Source organism: Haemaphysalis longicornis, unplaced genomic scaffold (assembly GCF_048455015.1).
Source record: "Haemaphysalis longicornis isolate Haplotype H1 unplaced genomic scaffold, Haemaphysalis longicornis Haplotype H1 scaffold_2, whole genome shotgun sequence".
NCBI lineage: Eukaryota > Metazoa > Arthropoda > Arachnida > Ixodida > Ixodidae > Haemaphysalis > Haemaphysalis longicornis.
The window spans coordinates 224,418,984-224,437,393 of NW_027526295.1; the positions used below are offsets into that span (position 1 = coordinate 224,418,984).

The 18,410-nt window shown below is 49.7% G+C and overlaps 1 protein-coding gene across 1 annotated transcript; it reads right to left on the minus strand.

Moving 5' to 3' along the window:
* Window positions 1-255: 255 nt before the first annotated feature.
* LOC144167650 (uncharacterized) lies at window positions 256-2,987 on the minus strand. Its single transcript, XM_077696839.1, has 3 exons — window positions 2,369-2,987; window positions 1,528-1,776; window positions 256-1,155 (listed from the first exon to the last, which is right to left on the minus strand). Exons 1-3 carry the CDS (start codon window positions 2,378-2,380, stop codon window positions 721-723), a joined length of 696 nt encoding a protein of 231 aa, XP_077552965.1. The 5' UTR covers window positions 2,381-2,987; the 3' UTR covers window positions 256-720.
* Between the last annotated feature and the right edge of the window lie 15,423 nt (window positions 2,988-18,410).

The window sequence follows — 18,410 nt, forward strand, 5'->3', positions numbered from 1 at the left end:
TGAGTTGGCAGGACTGTTCCTCCACTGACCGCTTCTGTACCCCTGGTACAGAAGGAAATACCGCTGGGCTCTGCAGCGCAGCGCTGACATCAGCTGTGCGGGCGAGAGGTAGTGTACTTTTGAATGTTGTAGAACCTTGGCGTTCATGCTGTCATCCCGCAAACCTTTCGGTTACCAAGCGTCCCTCGCAACCCTTCGCAGCCAGTCAGCTGGAGGGGCTGAACAAGCACAGGAGGCAGAAGTCAAAAACATAAATAAACAGACAACATGTTTTATTTGTAAAGCGATTTATAATACAAACAACGTGACGGAGCACCGCAGGGTAATTTCGAGACGGAAGACAAAGGTGTCGGAGGAGGAGCCGGAAAAGAAGTCGTGTCGTCAGGACGTGGGAAGAGTCGTGTGGAGACAAACAGTGCGGCGACGTTGATACCGAAGGAGGAGGGGGACGGGGAGTTCGGGAGGCAGACTCCGAGACAGGGACGAGGGTCACAGGGAGGACAGGACAGCTCAGGCGGCAGGGAGGAGAGGGGAAACAAAGGGCGCGTCCAATCTGCAGTTTCCGGGAAGGAAGAAGGTGGAGGAGAGACGTGGGTGGAAAGAGTCCGCGACAAACGCACATCATCACACTCGGGTGGCGGAGGCAGGAGGGGAGACGAACGAAGGAGGAGGAGAAGGCACATAAATAATAGTTATAGTCCTAACAAGATGACACATAATTTAGTGGTAGCCGTAGCCGTGGCCGTAGCCGCCGTGGCCGTATCCGTGTCCGTAACCTCCGTATCCGCCGTAGCCGAAGGCGACGGGGGCGGCAGCGACGGCGACCTTAGCGACGGGGGCAGCGACGACGGCGGGGGCGTGGTAGGCGGGGGCAGCGGCGACGGCCACGGGGGCAGCGACGGCCTTCACGGCGTGGGGGGTCTGGTAGACGGCGGCAGCGGGGTGGGAGGCGGCGGTGCCGGGCTCGTTGGTCTTCACGGAGGCACGGAAGCCGTGGCCGTCGGCGACGTAGTGCACGCTACGGTGGCGGCCGTAGGCATCGGTGAAGCTGTAGGATCCGACACGGTTGTTGTGGGCATCAGCCTGCTCGTGACGGCTCTGGTGGTTGCCGTGTCCGTCGTGGACGGTGTAGCCGAACTTGTAGGGCTGGGGAGCCTGCGCCAGGGAGACAAGAGGAGGACAGCGCGTGTGAAACACCCCGCGGCAGAATGCACCTCCCCCGCTTAGCTTGGTTAGGTCTAGAGTCGTGTTAACCGTTACGTCTTGAGAAGCCTATAAGAAGTGTTTGCGTTCCCCATACTGCACCTTCCCTGGGTGTACCAACAGGTGGCTCCAGCCACACTTAACTCTGTCCACTGAAATGACTGTGCAGGCGTTCCTTTATCAGAGGAAGGCTGTATACTTTAGAAAACTGCCATGCCTTAGGCTTCTGAAGCTGTAGGCTCACCCTGCTTGTGCGTATCCACAAGGCTACGTGTGTCTGCATCTACGTGAGTCGCCCAGCTAGTAGTAGGAAGTATCACTTACATAGACGTCCTGGACGACGTGCTTGGCGACGACGGGGGCAGCGACAGCCTTGACGACGGGGGCAGCAGCAGCAACAGCGACGTGGCCGTAGCCTCCGTGGCCGTATCCACCATAGCCGCCATAGCCGCCGCCGTAGCCGCCATAGCCGCCATAGCCGCCATAGCCGCCGAGGTGGCCGTAGCCGCCAACGGCAACGGCGGGGCCAGCGAAGCCGGCGTAGGCGGCCGAAGCCAGAGCCAGGACGAGCAGCTGCGGGGCAAAGATGGGGGCGGACGTTAGGATAGTGACATAATCAAGCCGCATGGGATAAGCGAGGAATTTGAGGAACCTTAAATGTGGAGCTATGGCAAATTAAGGCGGTTCGGGAGAAAGGGGCCAAGTCCTTAGTTCTGTTGTTTGCAGGACACTTGCTGTAATTTCTAGCCGAGCTATTACAATTACTCGCTGGCTATTGCGTTGACTTATTGGCAGGTAGGGGTTATTATACTTTTCTTGTGCAGGTATCCATACGGGGGCGCTTAGGGATGCGAGGGAAAACGGGAGCTAATTTAAGGTATCCTTGGTCCCTGCCAAATAACGGGGCCGTGGCTCGTAATAGCCCGAAGGGGCCCGAGTTAGGGTTCCGGCTGCGTCGAGCGCTTGGTAGGGCACAGCTGACCGTAGCCCGTAGGGACCGTAGCCCGGCATTTTTAGAGCACGCATTGGGGGACGTCGAGTCCGTGGTTGATCGCGTTTATCCATCCAAGAAAGCGGTGGTGGTGGAGGCGACGGCGGCGGTATCCTGCGGCTCCCACTGGGCGTACAAAGGCAACCGTTGCGGAGGGACGCATGTTGTTCCTACCTGAGCGAACATGGTTTCCGAACTGCTGACGAATTCGAGTGTGCTTCTGGTCGGCTGTCCGGCGGATTTTATACCAAGCGCGGGGCCTGACCTAGATCACCGGAAGGTCTGTCCTATCGTCGCTGGCCGCCGGAAGAGTTAGGGGCCGGCCTCGCCCAGAGACACCCTTGGAGAGTGAACGCCGAGGGGCGAGGGGGCCGACTCGGACAGCGCTGGCCGCAACGCGCGAAAAGAAAGAAAGAGAAAAATCCGGCCGCCGTCCAATCTATCTGGAAGCAAAATGGAACAATTGGCGGGTCCTGCCCCTTTCGCTAATCTCTCCCTCGCTTCACGCGGCGTGGCGTGGTCGCTGCACGAGTGCATAACTGGGAGCCGGAGAGCGCGGTTGTCCTTTTCAAGGACGCGTGCGCCTTGCTCGTGCACTCCGGGCGGAGGACCATTGGGCCCTCCCCCTCCCCCGACAAGGCCTCTTGCTTTTGCTCCCGGGCGCCCACTAACGGGCCCCCGAGTCGCCCCGGGCGCGCCTTTGCGCCTTCTGCTGTTCTTTTCCCCTCTCTACCCACGGCTGTGACCACCTCGCCGCCTGCTGCACTGGCGCACGCTTCCCCACAGCCCGGCGCCTCTGGCCACCACTGCTTATCAGTTATCGGCCGCTCAACTATGCGGTGGCTCCAAGGGTGGTGCCCGGTGTGAGACCATGAAGTTCGCCGCACGCGCGCGGCCCTGTGATCGCACTGCTCGCACGGGAGTATCGCTCGCTGCTGCTTAGGACAAGTGCGGACACCAGTGCCCTGAACCCTTACCGGACAGTTTACTCGATCAAAGACGGACTTATTTTCGATGCTCGCTTTCATCTTCAGCGGACACAGTTCTGCCGAAAAAAAAAAAAAGAACAACGGAGCACTTTGCAGCTTGAAACATTTACACGTTCTTGCTTTCGGTAGCTTTAAGATACACATTCTGTTATGTCTGACGACATGGACAAAACAACCTTCATTTCCGCCACAAGCTAATTCTGAGACGGTCGACACGAAGCTAATATCGCGGTATCACTGTGCTCCGGAAGATCTCGCGATACATGTTTCGTAAACAATCAAATTGTTTGTAGAAATGTGAAATAAAAGGTTTGAAATATTGTGCAAATTATGCCCCTGCTGATATTTAATTTACTCATTTTGAGAATGACCGCGAGATAAACCTAGCTATGACGGGAACTATAGATATCGACATACGCAGTCCCCCTCCCGTTAATTAAACACGCTTCGCATTTTCCTACTCAAATTAATTCACAGAAAATTACAAACTGCATGGTTGTTGACCTAATTTTAAAGAGCAGAGCAGCACAGTCTGCTCGACGCTTTAATTTCAAGTAAGAAAACAAAATTTAGCACAACATGTAAGCCTTCGTTGCTTGATAACAAAGTTCTCTCCCCCTATGGCGAAATGTAGCCTCAGCTGAACGAGAAAAAAGAGAGGGAGAATCAAGGAGAGGAAAACAGGAAGCGAAACAAAAAAGGATAAAGATAGAGGCACGTTAACATGGACGCGCACGTTGGGTCCACTGCGAGTGCTTCCGCGAAAATAAAGCTCGAGAGGCGACCAGGAAACCACCTTCTAAACACGCAGCGCGAAACACGCCTACTTATGCGCAGAATATGGCACTTGCGACGGTCCCGATTCAAGGTGGCTGGAAGCGCTGAGTGGGAGCGCTGCCCAGAAAAGCGCAGTCGCGGTCGCGAACGCGCGAATGCATCGCGGAAAAAGAAGAAAGAAAAAAAAACAAGAGAGGAGAACGGGAGGAGTCGTTAACCGAGAAAGTTGCTCTGCATCCTATTTAAGCATAAAAACAGACCCAAGTCCTGACTTCATGCATCTGTGATCTCGCTCTTTTCAACTGCCCGCAAAATGTAAGAGGCAAACAATCCTGGATCAGAAGTCGTGCTACGATTGTGCGGTCGCTCACAGTGGCTTTCTTAAGGTTACGGGAATAATTTTTTTTCAAATGTTTTTTTTTTTTTTGAGGTTGAGCAGTTTCGTTTGGCTCCTGGAGAGCCCTGCTGCGCATGCGCGAGGAGCAGTGACGTCTCACGGCGCACAGCTGGCGCGCCGGAGCCGCCGCCGCCGCGACTGGATTGAATTGGATTAAATGGGATTGGATTCAAAATAGTGTTAGCAGCAGTAAGCATGGCAATCAGCTAATCCTAGACAACCAGGAAACCGAAGCATAACCAGCTGAACCTTACCTCACGCTACGTATATCCTGGCATAGCCGAGCTACGCAACTACTAATTTTTTCCGTCTGGTTATGCATCTCCCCTGTTCTTGAGGGCCTTAACTAAGCTCATGGTGTAAAGGTGCCGTCATATTTAATTGGAACAAGGATTTGTGAATATCAGAGAATATTTGTTTTACTGGCTTTGTGACAGCGATTACCGGTTTACCTGGAGCTTTTTTTTTCCTGTGAACGCACACCAATGCAGCCGGGCCGTTTCCGGAAAAAGAAATTTCTGTAAATTTACGAGGCCACGTATCAATTGCTTTTGACGGCTCCTGTACATTCTGTGGTGATAATATTGCTACATGTAAAGTCGCCCTGAATCTAGAGCGCTAAGCTCGCACGTCCAAAAAGTGTATGGGTGGCGTTACGGTTTCTAGTAAAACACTATTTTCCTAGATATCCCCTCACCCTCGAAATTAATTTATAAAAGTCGGGCTGAATCCGCTTTCTACACAAATATTTGTTGTTTCGATCTAAACATATATGGCCCTGAAGTGAGACTGTCCTCTGAAATTAAGTTATTTCTTGAGAAGTTAAATTGCATTTTTAGATAATGAACAGTATTGTCCCTAGTTCAGACATAAGTGGCATCATACTGATTCTTTTCATCTTTAAAATCCTTTTGTGGTCTAATTGAAGGCCAAAAAAATTTGCTGCAAAAAGAGCGTAGACTTCGAATGTTGAAGTAGAATCCCCAAAACAAAAGTACAGACCGTAAGAAGAAATTAGTACACGCTATCACTCCAGCCAGCTTAAAGTTTCCCATTGCATTGCTTTATATTGCGAAGCAATTTGATCTCAGCCACAATATGACACCTCTCCGATATACATGCATAAACTAAATAAGCCCAAAAACCTTGTTCTTGCATGGCTATCGCTTTTCTTGGCGTGCACTGTCCACGTCAACACCTTTTCCATCTTGATACAAAATAGCGCTCACATATTTGTTTCTTAGTGGAAGCAAAACCCCAATTCTCGAAATATGTTAATAAAAGCATGATTCGTCCCAGTTAATAACACAGTTTTTATCCCCGAATAAAACGAAATATGGAGCCTGAAAACGGAGGCCCCGAAGTATATGTCAACCTTCGGGGCTTACAAATACGCGAACTTGCGTAGTTCCGGAAGCGTTTCACTGGGTCAATGGCACTTTGCCCGCATAAACAAAAGGCAGCGAAATGGCCTAAAACGTGTGCGTAAAACAAGAACCTCTACGCGTTTACTGCATCGAGCAATCGTTCCGGATCGCGCGATACAGCTTACCTATATAGGCCTGCCTTCGAGACTGCACACATGTTTTGATCGTACTTCTACTCCGTTCCACCGACAAGCATGTATCTTCATTCGCGAGGGACGCACGCTCTCTTACATCACGGTGATCCTTTTACGACGTAAAAGAGCCGGCACTTTTCTTTTCGTAAAACCTTCTCCTGTCCCTGCTGCCTCGGTTGTTGTATACTTTCGCCTCTTGGCCACAAGACAGCTGGGCGGGACCTTAGCAGCCGCTCGCCGCGGTGTCAACGGCCGGTCTCTTCCCGGCTGGCTTGCCCTATAGCTAAAGCCAGTCTCCCTGGCGTTGGCGCTGGCTTCCCTGGCTGTATGCTTCCTCGTTCATTTCTGACCTCGGGCTTGCGCGTGCTTTAGCAATGCATGGCCGCAATCTCGTCACTAAGCATGTTATAATTTGAAGCGCAACAAGAACACACGGGCGAAGAACAGAGTAGACGAGACAGGCGCTTGTCTCGTCTACTCTGTTCTTCGTCCGTGTGTTCTTGTTGCGCTTCAAATCATGACATCTATTCACCAACTAGCCCAGCAAGAAGTTCTTCTGAACTAAGCATGTGTTTCAAGTCTAGGAAAGAGCACGAGACATCCGGCACTGCGCCGAGAGCGTGCGGCGGCTGCGTTCAAGGCCTGGAGTTTCTATCCATGTTTTCCTGAAGAGTCGCGCTTTCGTGGTGGCAAAATAATAAGACAGCGAAATACGGACTTCGAAGATTTTCAAACATTCCGATGAAGTCCGTATGCGTACGTCGTTAAGGGCTCCGTTCGGCCTTGACGTTCGTAAGCGTAGGACAAGTGCAAGTTGTAGCCGAAAGCTCTAACGTTACATTGCTAGCGCAATTGAAAATAAATTGCACTTGCTCATCACGCAGTTGAAGAACATAGGCCTGCCCAACGATACTACAGTAACCCACATATATAAACGTAAACATTTGTAGTATGAGACTACAACTGTAATTTAAGAAATTTAAGAAATTTCGATCGTCGAAGGTCAGCTTCTGTAGGTAAACCGTTGAAGTTAAACGTAAGCTTATGTAGGATAAGAGTACGATAGTAGGAGTAGGAGTGGAATAGTAGTCCAATAGCAGTATAAGTAGTATCCAAAAGAGTCCACAGTGAAACAGAGCCATAATGATTCCCCGACAACATCTTTCGAGCATGCCTGTAAGTGCATCGCATAGATCTAGCGATTAGCGAACAGCGGCCCACAAAATATAAATGCCTTTTCTCCCACGTTTTTACTGGGTGGGACATACTTTATAGCCCCTGTGGTTCTTCTTGAGACAAACAAGCTTAAATGCGGCATCCTTACAAGTACATGAGTACGAGATCACAAATTCTCATTAATTAGTTAAAGCTCGTGCTTTTTTTTTTGTCTCACCTGTCGGGTGTCTAAAAAAAATCCCGGGTCATCTCCACTAACGTGAAGCCTTGGGAGGGGAGAAGCATGCAGTGTATAAGTGTATTCTTGGCGCTTTGGTGTTTTTGCCAGTGGAGATGAAACCGTTGGGGGTAGAGGTATACAGCTTTCCTGTAAAAGTATCTTGTCCCTTAAGCACGAAGCTTTCTAGCCCGAGGTGTAAATGAATGTGGCGGTGTTCTTTTTTTTTTTTTAGTACGCGTTACGAAGCGCTCCAGCGCGAGGCGTAAACGAGTGGCCCGGTGTTTTAATGCCGTGACTACGTGAGACGACGATTTCGACGACGACAGCAGACGCCTACAGCCCCAGCCCCTAAGGGGCTTCACCCCTAAAAGGACAGCCTGATAATAGTTACCAATGTGTTGTACAGCGTATTATTGGGGTGACCCGACGGCATCATAGTAATGAGAAAAAAAAAAAAAAAGACCTAATCGCGTTATTTTTTGGAAATTTGTACGAAATTTCGGACGTGTTACAGTGAAACCTCGTTATTCTGGCCCCCGTTAATTGGGGAATTCGGATAATTTGGTGTTCCTACTCCCTGTCCTCAAAAGTCCACATTGTTTTATCGTCCATGGACCTTCCCTATTTCGGTGCGAATTGACGCGCGCACCGTCTAATTCCGACCAGCGTCTTCTCGAAACGCGAGCCGGAACGTGCCATCCTTCGCTCCCCTGCAGTTATTGCGACAAATATTCTATAGTACGTGTAGGCGAGTGCGCCTTTAAAATTTGTGGCCCACTGTTTCAAGCACAGCTGATTTGTTCGGACCGAAACACGTGAAAGCCCGAAGTCTGCTGCAGCGCTGGAAGGGGAGGACGATGATGGGACATTCGTTGATCTGCTCCCCTCCTAAGTTCACATTGCTGACTTCATTGATATTTATGATAGCGTTGTCGCCGGTCAGTTCAGCATCATAGTTGACATAGGCGACATAGTCGACATAGTGGCATCATGCATGTCGCCGGTCAGTTCAGCATCATAGTCTACCATCATAGTCGACATACTTAACATTCGTTTGAAATACCTGCCCAGGAAACATCATCGCAGACATCAGGAAACACACGATTTAGCGGAAGAATTGAAGTGTTGGCTTAAATTATGTAATTCCTCAGTGAATAAAGCATGGTTTTCCGCCGGACAAGTGCTGAGAGCACTAAAAAACACGTAATCTTTCGAATAAAACAAACTTGTATTTCGTCTTAATGGCCCCTTTAACGAGCTTTCAGTGTATTATACGCGTGCAAACTTTTTTAAAAGTTTGTAGAACAGAATTATTGACATTACTGGAAGCGAAATGCCCCGCATTTTCATGTCAGCTTTTTTTTTTTTTTTGAGCTACAACTTGTATCAACGCAGAAAAACAATTTATGCAGTTGCTTCTTTGCCTTGCTTCAAATATGTCAAGTTAGTTTGAGCGCTCAGTAGCTGCTCTAGATTAGGTCACTAATAACGAAAACACAATGCGCCACAATTTTCTTACAAAAACTATGTGTTTTTTAGGTTGTGGAGGCATTTCGACACTATTCGATAGTTCTGCTTTAAATGTTTTAAATGAAAGCTCTCGACATAAAGTATTCCATGCAGCCGCATGTCAAAGATGTCCCCACACCAGAAGACTCCCGCGTTCACTGAGCATGAAATTTCAGCGGCCAATGCCCTATGTTTAAACGAACATTGCAATAGCAAAACCTCACATTTTTGTCCGTTCGCGAAAGATGTATCCTGCCTTAACTAGGTTTTTTTTTCTATTTCTCCACATGTGTTCTGCTCTTTGAAAAGAAACTGGCCAGGTGCAAACACCTTATCACACGGTCGAGTTCTAATCGCGGAGGGGCTGAGGCCTGCCGGTACGGCCCGTGTACTTTCTACGATTGTGTCCAGGCAGAGGCGTCGGGAACTGAGGTCCAGGATGGGGTTGGCGCTGCAACCTCGACGCAACATGTTCCTTGTTAGCAACACAAGTGAGCCGAACGATGTTGGAAAGTGGTGTAATGTAATTAAAAGTTGGTCATGACACATCGAGCGCGCTTATGCGCCACACCCCGCTTCATCTTCCTTGGAGAGAGAGAGAGAGAGAGAGAGAGAGAGAGAGAGAGAGAGAGAGAGAGAGAGAGAGAGAGAGAGAGAGAGAGAGAGAGAGAGAGAGAGAGAGAGAGAGAGAGAGAGAGAGAGAGAGAGAGAGAGAGAGAGAGAGACTTTAACCACAGTTGAAGTGAGCATATTTGTGGTCGGAGTCTTCAGTCCCAGACTCCATTTGTACGGGCGGCTGTCTTCGCCCTCGCAAAAGCTGCGTTTCAAGGCAGGAGCTAGCCAGCGTACTCTCCCACTGCTGGCGTGACGGGTTGGGGATGGGGGAAAGGTCTGGGTTCAGTTGGCATTCCCATACAATATGGTAGAGTGTGCCTGGGACTTGGCAATGAGTACGTACAGGATCATAAAGAGTAGGATGATGGCGTGTAATCTTGTTGGATGTTGGTACACACGGTGCTTTGTTCCCCTTCCCAATTCTCCTTGAAATGACAGTATATGTGCAGTAGAACCTCGTTGATACGTTTAAAAAAAGTACGATGGAGAAGCGTACAATACCGAAAAACGTATGACCTGCCGCAGTAAAAAGGCAGTCTAGAGACGAACACGAGCACTTAATCGCCTTTATTCATGGGTCTGTCAACCTCTGCTGGCGCATGCAGCAGACCTTTGAGAGAGAGAGCTCCTTTTATAAACGTTGCAGACTGTTGTCCACCCTGGGATTGTCCTACACCGCTTACAAGCAGACTATGACCTGAGCGTGTGTGGCCGCCGGAGACGCCCCTCTTCATTCCCGTCGTCACCGCCATCTTTCTCTGAGGCTTCTTCCAGCGCCGTCGCTGCTTCATAGTGTGATTCCGCCACGATTTCTTCCAAGGTTAGGGTTTCGCACGTAGGTACGTCGTTATACAGGCGACAGTGGCTAAAAGCAGCCGCGTTACCATGTGATTCCGACAAGCACAGCATTGCGGGAAAGCTGTCACGGTGACCCAGGAGCCCGACCGCCGCTCCCAAGAAAAGCGATTTTAATGCGTTACATGTACGACTCCTTTTCGCACGTGCTGTTATCACGCGTAGGCGGCTGTTTTCTACTGTTAGAAAATTCCTCAGTGTACGTATGTCTTTTCATTTTTTAGGACTGAATGGACTTGAGCGTGAGCTCTTTAGGCTTCACAGATTAGACAGTTATGTTTCTGCATTACCAGGTTTATTTTTTATGTGTGTTCAGAATAAATAGGCATCCGGTGCTTCAAATGCAACAAACAGACCCTGAAGTAGTTTTAATTTTCACAAATACAACCTATGTTAGTGCGAAATCCTCCAATTTAAGAACATATATGCTAGTGGTATAGGACAGATGCGGAGAACTATTGTATTAGAAGTTCATGTGCAGTGAACGCTATTTTTTCCATGCAAGTCTCTCGTTCATACAGAGCCTTCATCGCCTCGTGCGTTGATGACGGAGAAGGCCCGTGTCCCATGGATCTTCTCTGCGTAGCAAGGCCGCCGAGAATCGTGGTTGCACGCAGCTGATGAGCCCTGCCTCCTTTGCGACGAAAAACGGGCGAAGTCTTCCCCGCATGAATCACCTGGACCATATCCACTGCTTAGACAAATGGAGCCAAGTTACAGCCTAGAGGGCTCCAAGTACCCAGTCTATCTTTTCTGTACACTCAAGCCATCCTTGGGGACTACGCTATGATCGGCGCACTTCCTGGTCATCAACCATGAGCTCCACGTCCGCGTGCAGTCGTTGATACGCTTTCGGAAGGTCGCGTGATCAATTTCTACCCGTGGCAAAGTACGTGGTTTACTATACCCCTCGCGAACGCTTCCTTGCTCGTATTAGCGCCTTTGGTCGCCCGGACGGCATTGAGTCTCCCTTCTCGTCTCTAAAGCCCGCGCACGTCATGTGATGACTGGAGCGTTTATTGCCATCGAAGAGAAGACATTAACGCCATCAGTCGAACGACCCTGCGTGGTGCCCACCTATCACCCACTTTTTTCTTACTCTCTTTTTTTCTATTTGTCTTTGCACTTACGCTCGCTCCTATTATGCCACGCGGAATGCACGTGCGCCTTTGGGAAAAGTGCGCCCCGTAAATGCGCATAATAATTACACGCTCCGTTCAAGGCTTCTGCGGCCATCAATATCCGAAAGGGAACAATTCCCATTTTCACATGGCGCTGCCGAGGGGCTCGCTGCTTGGCGTGGGCACCGAATTTTCCTCTTCCGGTGTCGGATGGCCGCCGGCGTCGGCCTGCCAAAGGCGACGCGGCATCGTGACGCGCCTTGCCGGCGAGAGGGAACGGCGTAGGCCGCCGTCGACGCCGTGGCTGCCACTCCTGCCGCCTTTGCGCGCTGCCCACTGCGGCCGCTTGACACGTCGAGGGGCGAGAGAGCGAAGTTTTGAAGCTGACCCCCCTCCGCCCGCCACCCGAGCCTTTAAAGCGCCCGCCGTGAGATTTATATGGTTACGCGGGGTAATGGAAGGTGTAATTGTGAGGAACGTTTAGCTTATACTGATGAGTGCAAATGCATGCGTAAGAACGCCACAATGTTCTTGCAGATCGTGGGGAGATTGGGGTCGGCACCCTCTTGAATGATGAGAAACTACTGGGCTCTAGGCGTCGCTTTTATAACTGGGTGCGCTTATGGGTGCGGTAGAGCCTATATACGGTACCGTGTATGCACGGTGGGCAAAAGCGGAACAGGAAAGCATTACGTTGGAATAGGAATGTGGAAATGTTAGGAGAGAAAGAACGTAAAGATAGGCATATGCCCACTGAGTGAATTGAGAACCCGCGTACATGCCTGGTATCACGCACCCGATACATTTCATTTTGATTTGAGCAACAATTGCGGCTGTCTTCATTGTGTATGTATGTCTGTGAAAGTGTGGCCTGCGCTTAACGTTGGTAACCAGAGCCCCTCAGACAATGGAACCATTTTTTTTCATTCCCAACCCGTGACCTGTGTATCGCCGACCTGCCAACAGGAACGCGAACATCGAATAGTACTGAGTGAAGAAGAGACGAAACACACAACTAGCGTGATTAGTCACTTCTTCACTTAGTACTGTTCGATTTTCGCAAGCACGACTAAAGCCTTTTTTGGCATACAACTTGCCCAACTTCCTGCTTCAGCTGCCAACAGCAGTCTCCCGGATGGGAGCCCTCTTATGCTATCTGTTGCACCAAGACATCCAGAATCGAGATTATGGCAAATCGGTGTGAGGGGTTGGTTGAATGAAAGCGGAACGTTTACACCGAGCCCAGACTGGTCTGGTCAGGTTCTGTCATCAGCATGGTGGCACCTCGTAAACCCGCGCTAATAAATGTCCGTACAAGGTCCGTTATACCCCGCAAGAAGCACGACGGAACATATCCCGTGGAGTCGCTTTGTTCTTACCGCGGTCCGAGAAAGACCACTGCAATCCCTCGGCGGACATCGACCTGGCACCCTGCAAGAACGGATCGACCCGCCGTCGCAGGTCGGGCCATTGGATGTACTTCTGCTATGGCGAGATTTTCTTCAATACTTTAAGGAAAAAGAAAGACCTGGATGTTTCTTCGCAGACCCGACACCGGGACCACCCCACCTCGAAGGAGTGTACACCGGTCACCATCCAAAGCGCCCCATTTCTGCGTCAATAATTCTAAGCGGTTGACAGCAGAAACAACGAAGTATTAACAAACGCGGAAACGAAGTCAGCAACCAAGAACCTTAGGTGTGGCTGCGACTGTCGTACACGACGTTGTAACGTCTACCGCAACTTAGGTCGTCGCACAACCGAGGATTGTGTGGAAACTTAAGGCGATAAGCTTTGGCATGGGTGACATCATCCCCCAACCCTGATGATGTCTAGTGGGAGCACATCATGGACGCCACAGAGGTACAATATGTGGCTGGTGGCCTTCCACGAGCTGCTGTGGCCGTGAGCAATAGCTGCTCCACCCCGTTGGCTCATAACGACGTCGCCACGAACGCACGGGTGGTGTACCTTTCTCTGCGATGGTTGGGTGACCCTCGTCTGCAGAGCCATAGGCCTATCTGCCTGGGCAAGACCTCCTGCGGTCTCTGGGGGTGAATCCTTAGCTGATGATACACTTACCACCCAAGAGGGTGTAACCAAGTGGATTGTGCCCAGTGCAGCCCACGATGTTAATAACGCTACGACTTCTTGCGCAGTCAGCACAGACGTCTCTCGTCCATGCGTCACTACATGACGTTCCGCACCATTCACTGCTGAGCACCTGGCTCACAGTGTAGCCAGTGTAGCCAGTTTCTTTCCCCACTTTCATGACTAGGAGGCAAAAGAAAATTTCGTCATTGCTTGTAGTTATTGCAGCTAGGGGAAACAGTAACTCCAAAAATACATGCCGATGCTGCACCGGACCCATGCTCATGCACAGATGACACATGGTGCTATCTAACACAAGGGCTATCTAATAAAAGGCAATTCCAATACCTAAGTAATATGCCTAGTAATTTATTTGTATCGCTTTGCGGCTCCTGAGAACAGAACTTTGTAGCCCTTCAGAATAAAACAAATTACAACCTTTCGACTTTGTTTTCGCTTGACGCGTGTCCATAAACAAGAATACGCACTCATAATAACACCAGCTGGACGCTATCAGGATCCTACTTTTCCACATTGCTCCACATCGGCGTCGACCTCAGATATTCGCCATCTTCTGTGGACTTGCCCTGGCACGCAGCACGCCCGCAGCTACTGTTAAACAGTGTTAAACAATGTGGGGTGGTATTCAAGCCGACCCCCGAGTACAACCTTTTTCGGTCGTCTTCGTCTGACTGCCGCTTCATAGACTTTGCCACAGAGAACAAGCTGTTCCAGTACATTAAACCACACTCGTCTTCGTCGTTTAATACTGCGGAGGAAACTTCCGAAAAAAAAAGATTGGCTTCTGATCGTGACGTGATCCGTGAAAGACGCCTGTCAGAAACGATAGGAACAAGTGGCGTGCTTATTCCCTAAAGGACAGCGACATTGCCTGGTCCTCGAGCTTTTCAAGGAGACACAAGTCACGGTGATTCGTGGTGATTTCTCACGCATAGCGTTGAAAATGCGCTCATCGTGGGAGCACCTGCCGGTACACCACGCCCGGTAATTAAAACCTGCAATCAACCAACAAAGCAATCAAGCAACTGGCCTGACCTCTCCTTCCTCGCTTAACTCTGCACCGGAAGTACCTTTTTCTCTTTGGGCTTCCTCTCGCACCGATACCTTTTGATCGGGTGACGGCCATTTTTGTGTAGACAATTTCACTCGGTAATGTCTGCACCTCGTGAACCGTTCGGCAATAATCCGGTGTGCCCAGCGCCAAGGAGCACTCTTGATTTAGAGCGGCGCAGCGGAACAAACCGCGCGAGCAACCCGGTCGTTGGCAGCTGGCCGCGAGTGGACCCCCTTTTTCAGGGCCTCGCTAATTCGCTCCAGGAAGGAAAAAAAGCTTGGCGCTGTATCTGCCGCGGACGGAGAATTCCCCGCTTGTGTCGAGCGAAGGAGATAAACGGACGCTAATGATGAATGAAACCGCTCCGCCGCTATCATGGCGGGAGCAGATTTGTGTTGTGTCAACACGCCACACCTCCGCCCCATTGAGGAAGTGGAACAGTTCTTCGTTCTACGCAGCGATTGTGCACCACCTTCGTTTCACCGGCATTGTGTTTGCAAAGCATGGCTGCCATGAAAGAGAACAATTGATTGATTGAGTAAACCTTTATTTGAACGAGCAAGAGACTGTTGTTACCGGCTCCGCCGTATGGAAGGCGTTACGTACCCTGGCTTCTGTCGGCAGTCCTCGCCCTCGTCACTGAGGTGTACTGCATGTCCGTATGCGGATGGTCAGAGAAGCCGTCCCCTGTCTGAAAGAGAGGTTATGGATTGAAATGGCGTTTTAGTCTGCTGGCACTCCCACATCATAAAGTATAGGGTGCAGGTTGAGAACAGTGGAGACAGAGCGATGTGTATTGGTTGGAAAATAGCTTATTTTGCTTACACAACGGCTTTCATGAGCTACTGAATCCTCAATCTCTCAATACCCCCTCAAAATGGATCTTTGTTGGTTAGAGATAAAAATCAAAATGGTTTAAGTTTTTTTTCTTTTCTCATCGGTAGTTTTTTTTTTTTTTGCAATTCGATGTCGTAAGGTGTCTCAGTTTAGCTGCTGCCACGACTAACGACTGCAATGACTTTTAGTGAAATCAGAGAACCGGGGCCACTTGAAATCAATCCCCATCATTACTGGCACTAAGCTGGTGCCAAGCATTGGGGGATGCCATGGGGTGAAACCGTCAGCGGGTCAAGTGGAGGCAACGTCCTGGTAACGGGCCTTCAAGGCAGGCTTCGCCGTCGACGTGTACTGATTTTCGCTCTACATTCGCTTGCATACCTACGCAAAACTGTCGTTGCAGGGCCGACTCTGTACCTACTATGAAGGAGAAACAGAAAGACAAAATTATGAAGGACCGAGCAGTCATCCAGGGAAAAAAAAAGAAACGTCTTTGCTCCGATGGCATCTCGAATTCCTTCGAATCGAACACTGTTCGACTCAAACGCGAATTTATGCTGCTCAGCTACATTTTTCAGCGACATTCTGTTTAACTGTCCACCGAGTCAAATGTTCGCAGCAAGGTCATTCGGTGCTTTTCAATGCCTTCGAGACACGAACGTTTGTACCCTTCTCCCAGTGCCTTTACGCAACTTCCATAAAAATGAATGCTGATGACAGAATACAGAGTTAACATGAACTATTTTTTACATGTGTATCGTGCAATCTATTTTCCTTAAACTTAAAATATTGTAGCGCGAGTAAATGACTTTATATTCTGCATCTCAGCAATTCTGAAAGCAAACATTTTGAAAGCGATTTACAATTTGTGAAAAAAAAAAAAACGCTCAATTACATTTAAAACCGACTTTATATATGGCAATGGTTTCACTGCGAAAGGTTACTTCTGACGGTACGAAAGCCGTACTCGGTGACAGCAGTGTCACTTCAACATAGCGACGGAGCGCTGGACCATACCGGTGCACTGCCATCGAAACTGTTGTGTAGCGCGGCAAACTCTGAGCACCAGTCAAATCCTCTCGCGTGAGTCCAATGACGATTCTTCTGAATACGTGTAAAATATCATCGAGCAGAGGAATAGTGATATTAAGTATGAGCAGTGGACACGCAGGAGCAAAAGAAATAGTGTGATTAAAAAATTAAAAGTGATACAACATTGATAACAGAAGAAAATTTGAGGCCGAAACTTCGAAGTTCGAAATTTTTACATAGTTCCCCGGATTCGTAGTCTTCTGGTTGCCAGCATTTGTTATCCTCCATTAGGTTCGCCTTTCCCGTATCAGTCCTCGCATAGTTCAGATCATGAGAAGGTGATGTCATGCGGGGTGTATCAATGTAATGTACCTTTATAGCGTCTAAAGCTGCCGCTCGAGCCAAGCACTTAATCTCAACATCCGTGCACTGTATGCCTGCTATCGGTACGTACGTGCTTAAAAGCAATGCCGGAGCGTCGTTTTTTGAGGCTGTCTCTGTACAGCCGCTTGTGAAGTGACCCTCCCGCGGTAACATCACTCGCGCTATGCCCGTGAAAGAACTTTTCAAAATCGTAGTTATATTCTTCGCGTCACTTCTTTCGTGAAAGATCTCCGTGGGGTGCTTTTCTGCCAGTTCGGATGCCAGCACACCGTCAATGCCAGTAGCTAGGCAACGTCACCTCCTCTCAGGCTATCAATCTTCGGCTGCACCAGGTTGACCACCTCTTACATTGTTATCACTCAGCTCTAGGCTATCGTCTATGTAAATGCTTTGGCACCGTTTTTCCCTCTGAGTATTCCAAAGCGACGCACTGCGTAATTTTGCACCAAGCGACCCGCCGTGGTGGCTCAGTGGCTAAGGCGTTGCGCTACTGATCACGAGGATGCGGGTTCGATTCCCTGCCGTGGCGGCCGCTTTTCTGGTGGAGGCAAAAAGCAAAAACTCCTGTGGGTACGAGATTTCAGCGCGTTTTCAAGATCCCCAGGTGGTCAAAATTAATCCGGAGCCCTCCACTACGGCGCGCCTCATAGCCTGAGTTGCGTCGGCGAGTAAAACCCTACAATCAATCCATCAATCAATTTTGCACCAAGCTGGCTATTCCGGGCGCAATTTAAAAGCAAACTGCAAACCGACCTGGGAGCAGCAAGAGAGCTTGTGCTACCATTCCCAAGGACGCGGGTAGTATCCCGACAGCGGCGGTCGGGATACAGCCCTGGCGGAAGCTAAAAACGAGAACGCCTGTGCGTCTAGATTTAGGCGCTCATTTAAGATTCCCGGGCGGTCTGAAATAATCTGTTGACCTCCATCACGGCACCATTTAAAGCTGACGTGTAGTCTCTGGGAAAAAATTTCCCGCCAATTTAAAATTTGGCGATCGAGAGCAAGAAGCCCGCGCATTTATTAAATATAAGAGTTTGAAATCGCAATACCCTAAACCTTGAACGCAGCCTGGTATGCATATAACAAGCCTCTTTCTTAGCACTTGACCGCCCGTCTTAAGAGAAGGTTCTGAACGGGACCTCGGAGCACTAGGGCCATGAGCACATATCTCCGTGCTCACCTCAGAAACGCGGTGCGCGTCTTCCACAAAATCCCGCTCCACCCTCTTCTCTGTACCGGCCGACTGCGGACGTTGAGTCATGCCCCTCGTGCTGTCACATTTCGAACTGCCTAAGATTTGCAAAAATGTTGTTAGTTTTCTTTTTCTTTTCCTTTCATGTGTAGAATATTTCCCGGTCCAATGTCGCCCTCTTCCCCTCCCCCGCAACTCCTGCTTTAAGAATTACTTCACAGGATGATATTTCTCTAGAAAATTCGATGCTACTGATACCCACGGTGTAGGCTCAGTGGCTGAAGCTACAGAGTGAAATCGTGAGTTCGTTCACCGGCCCTGGAGGCTCTTTTATTGGGCGAACAATAGATGGGGCATGCCACCAAAAAGTTGACCGTCAATCCGC